Source organism: Nicotiana tabacum, chromosome 13, assembly GCF_000715075.1.
Source record: "Nicotiana tabacum cultivar K326 chromosome 13, ASM71507v2, whole genome shotgun sequence".
Classification (NCBI taxonomy): domain Eukaryota; kingdom Viridiplantae; phylum Streptophyta; class Magnoliopsida; order Solanales; family Solanaceae; genus Nicotiana; species Nicotiana tabacum.
The window spans coordinates 5,485,372-5,489,373 of record NC_134092.1 but is presented as its reverse complement, the minus strand read 5'-3'; the positions used below and the strand labels follow the sequence as shown (position 1 = coordinate 5,489,373).

Below are 4,002 nucleotides of genomic sequence, written 5' to 3'. Positions count from 1 at the left end.
TCATTTGGTTGGTTTGATAGGAAAAACTGATGTCCACATGAAGTCTAGTATTATTAACACAATGTTTGGTTATTGTACAGTACCTTTTTGAAGTTGCGCAATGTATTATTTTATGCCTGATAAATGTACAATAAAAATGTAAGTATTAGTAATGTATGGACTAAAAATAACTAAAGTTACAAAACGAACTACTCCATCCGTTTCAAAAAAAATGTTTTAGTTTGACTTGACATAAACTTTAATAAACAAGGTAAGACTTTTAAGATATATGATCTTAAATAAGCCATAACACTTGTGTAACGGTAAAACTTTTGAAACTTGTGGTCTGAAACCTGCCATAGCGTTTGTGTGGTTGTAATTACTTCCCATTAAGGAAATATTGAAAGGTACCAATCTTTTTGGAACAGACTAATAAGGAAATAATGTCAATCTTTTTGAAACAGATAGAGTATATTTTAATAGCAAATAAGCTAAAAAAAATAAAAAATAAACACATTAAAATTTTGAATACATCAAACTAAACATCGTAGTACAACCCCATATCAATCTATGTATTATAGTTCTTGCTTTATTAGATTATGCATGGCTATTAAGAACCTCATCAACATAAGCCTTGAGATTCACATTAGATGAACCATCTTCCTTAATAGTATCTTTAGCTGAGTCCCTCCATTTCTTAGCATTTTTCCTCAATTCCTCTCCTTCCTTTCCATCCGCCATCACAATTTCTATGCACCTCTTGAACTCGGCCCCTTCAACAAAGCCGTCTTCATTTACATTCACTCTCACACCAGTCTTCCAAACATCTTGAATAAGCTTAGAATTACAACCTTGATCGGTCCAAAGTGGACACGCCACGACAGGAATCCCAGAAACTAAGCTCTCCAGAGTCGAATTCCATCCACAATGAGTCAAGAAACAACCCAAAGAAGGGTGTTGTAAAACCTCCACTTGAGAACACCAAGACACTATTTTCCCTTGTTTTTCAAGTTCCTCTTTGCAACTTAAATTTTCCATTGTATTTTCTCCATTAACTACCCACAAAAATGGCCTCTCACTTTGTAACAATCCTTGAGCAATCTCTTCCATCATTTGTTTTGGTAATTCAGTATAACTACCAAATGCTACATAAACTACAGATGCATTAGGCTTTGAATTCAACCACTCCATGTAATCTTTTGAACATTGTCGCAAATCGCCTCCATAAGAAGTATCAGAAGGATTTCCATCAAGAAAAGCTGAAGGAATCAAAGGGCCAATCCCTACCATATTCACATTCTTTATAGCCCTCAATGCCTCAAATTCCAAAGCATCAAAAGTGTTCACAAGTACTATTTCATTACTTTCACTATTTATTAACTCAATATGCTCTTTTATTGTTTGAATTAGCCAGTCCATAAGTCCATTACTCGAAAGCAAAAATGATGGAATCTCACGAGTACCTACAAAGAATGGAAGCCCAGGAATCTCAAGTGATTTGTCCTCATCAGGACAATTCTTGAATGCTTCTTTGTAACTAGTGAAGTAATAGTAGTAGATGTCTAAAAGTGTGGCTGGTTGAATCCATAGAAGTGTGGCTGGGGCATTAAGCCTTCTTGCCACTATGCCAACCCAAGAGAGCACGGCCGTGTAGATAATACGCGAAAATGGGCGCCCCTCCTTCGCCCTACAAAAAAACAGGAATTAGCGAAGGATAAATTTCGTCGCTAAACAGAAAAATTCGTCGCTAATCATATTTAACGTCGGATTAATGACTAGAAGCAACTCCAGAATATAAATTTGATAGAGTCAACCTTTAAGGTTCTTTCATCATACTTCTATAATTATGGGCTGAAATTAATTATGTTCGTGTAAATTTTAATGATTTTTCACATATATATCTATGTCCTTATTCGCTCTTTTCTCCTTATATTCTTCTTCTTCTCACCCTTTCTGAGTCGAGGGTCTATTGGAAATAACCTCTCAACCTTCACTAGACAGGGGTAAGGTTTGCATACACTCTACTCTTCCAATACCTCCACTTGTGGAATATAGTGGGTTTGTTATTGTTGTTGTTGAATTCCCACACTGATAGTTAAAAAGAAAAGAAGCTACATATAAATTGTAATATACTCTTAATAGTGCAAACTTGTTTCGAAGCGGATGATATCATATCATATTAACAGTATCTTTGAGCTAACTTAGCCCAACATTACCAAAATATTTGTCGCTAATTCCTATTTTTTAGTAGTACCTGTCAGTAAAGATTTCGGACACAAACTCGGACCCAAGAGCAATGAAGGAAGCATAGAACTCTCGATACTCATCGAGGGATTTGCCAACGTTGGGGTAGCCATTGTCATAGCCATCAGAAAATGGAGCCAAAGTTAAGCCTTCGACAGAGGGAAGATTATTAGATATGCAGTTTAGTGCTGATAGACTTGTGGAGAAGGTGACATTTACTCCAAGCTTGATTAAACGCTTGGCAAATTGAAGAGATGGATTAATTTGGCCTTGGGATGGGAAAGTTACAAGAAGAACATGACAATTATCTTTCAGTTTTGCCATCTATTTTGTGTCTTTGGATATGTAAGCTAAAGAAGTTTGAAGCCTATATATAAGAGTTCAATTTTTATGAATGAAGCTCAGAATAAGTAACCTAAAAAAAAACGGAAAACAAAACAAAACAAAAAACTTGAATAAGAAAATACTACCGTAATAGTTATATGATCTAAAATTGTGTTTTTCGGTCATTATGATTTTTATAAGAGTTAGTAAAAGTTTTATGATTTTTATGTAAGAAAATAAAATTATATGACTTTAATAAAAAAAAAAAAAGTCATAATTATATGACAATTTGTGAAATTTACCCTGCGATTTGGTCACATGAAAGCAAGGATAATATTTGGCAACGTAAGGAGATATAATATTTGGCAACTTGTACCAACCGATTAAACAACCCCTTTGTGGGGAAAATTTTAAATCAGTGTATTATGATGACAATTTAGATTGGGTGGCCTATGGCATTATGTCGATTAGCATATCTATTTTAGAGGCTGAGCTAGAGTGTCGGTTACAGATTCTATCAAACTCAATAGTTTTTGTTATTGTGGGAGGGGGAGAGATGGGTAAAACGCTCCCAAACAAAAACAACATCATATCCAAGGCTCGAACTCGCAATCTCTAGTTAAAGATGAATAATTACTTATCACTCCACCACAATCCTTAGTTGTCTCATGTCTATCATTAATAGGTTATAATGGAGCATGTTAAAAACAATCCCAATAGTTCAGACTTACATTTCCTTTTACTAATATAGTGGTTATCTATTATATTATACAAAAATCAAGAAGTAACATATTAACAAATATGTTTTTCTTTTATTCAAGCATTAAACAATTCAAATTTTAACTTATCTTATGTGTCAACATTATAAAGCGAGTCGTTCTTCCAAGGACAACATTGTAATAAACCTTACAAAATGTGTGGTTTTATATGCACTAATTTCAACACCTTTACGAGGTAGTTATGAGTTTCACACGCTCTCACCCATATGATCTGCAGATGGAAAAATTGGCCGCAATCTAAGTGGTACCACCTCACCCTATTCTACCACCTTTAACTACTTGTCCTTCACGCAACATCCTACAACTATCACTAGAGCGAACGCAAGTAATTTGTAGGAATTTTTACATAAATAGTCGGCCGGATTCACAATTTACTTTTCCTAGTCAGTATATATAGATTGTACACTGATTATACATAATTATAAATATATTATATATATAGAGTATACATTCATCGACTATTTTTAGTGTAAACGATTGAATAACCGGCTATTTCGGGATCTTCTTTATTGTATTCCTGTCATAACTTGCCTAGTCAATACTTAATCGAAGTAGATTGCTTCGCTGTCTTATGATAAATCCCATGTGAGAAGTATTCCTCTTACATAGAAGTGCTTCTGTATTACTAGGAGATTTGGTATGTTATGTACCTAATCCTAGCACTAGAGTTCTTGAT

At 34.3% G+C, this 4,002-nt stretch overlaps 1 protein-coding gene across 1 annotated transcript; it reads right to left on the bottom strand.

Annotated features, from left to right (window-relative positions):
- Positions 1-482: 482 nt before the first annotated feature.
- LOC107770940 (UDP-glycosyltransferase 75C1) lies at positions 483-2,565 on the bottom strand. The gene is made up of 2 exons (XM_016590266.2): positions 2,234-2,565; positions 483-1,666 (listed from the first exon to the last, which is right to left on the bottom strand). The coding sequence occupies exons 1-2, from the start codon at positions 2,545-2,547 to the stop codon at positions 577-579; spliced, it is 1,404 nt and encodes a 467-aa protein (XP_016445752.1). The 5' UTR covers positions 2,548-2,565; the 3' UTR covers positions 483-576.
- Between the last annotated feature and the right edge of the window lie 1,437 nt (positions 2,566-4,002).

Excerpts from the sequence above, each read along its gene's own strand:
- LOC107770940 (XM_016590266.2), bottom strand. The coding sequence starts at position 2,547 with ATGGCAAAACTGAAAGATAATTGTCATGTTCTTCTTGTAACTTTCCCA. Across the intron at positions 1,667-2,233 it reads TCCGAAATCTTTACTGACAG|GGCGAAGGAGGGGCGCCCAT; the intron begins GTACTACTAAAA and ends GTTTTTTTGTAG.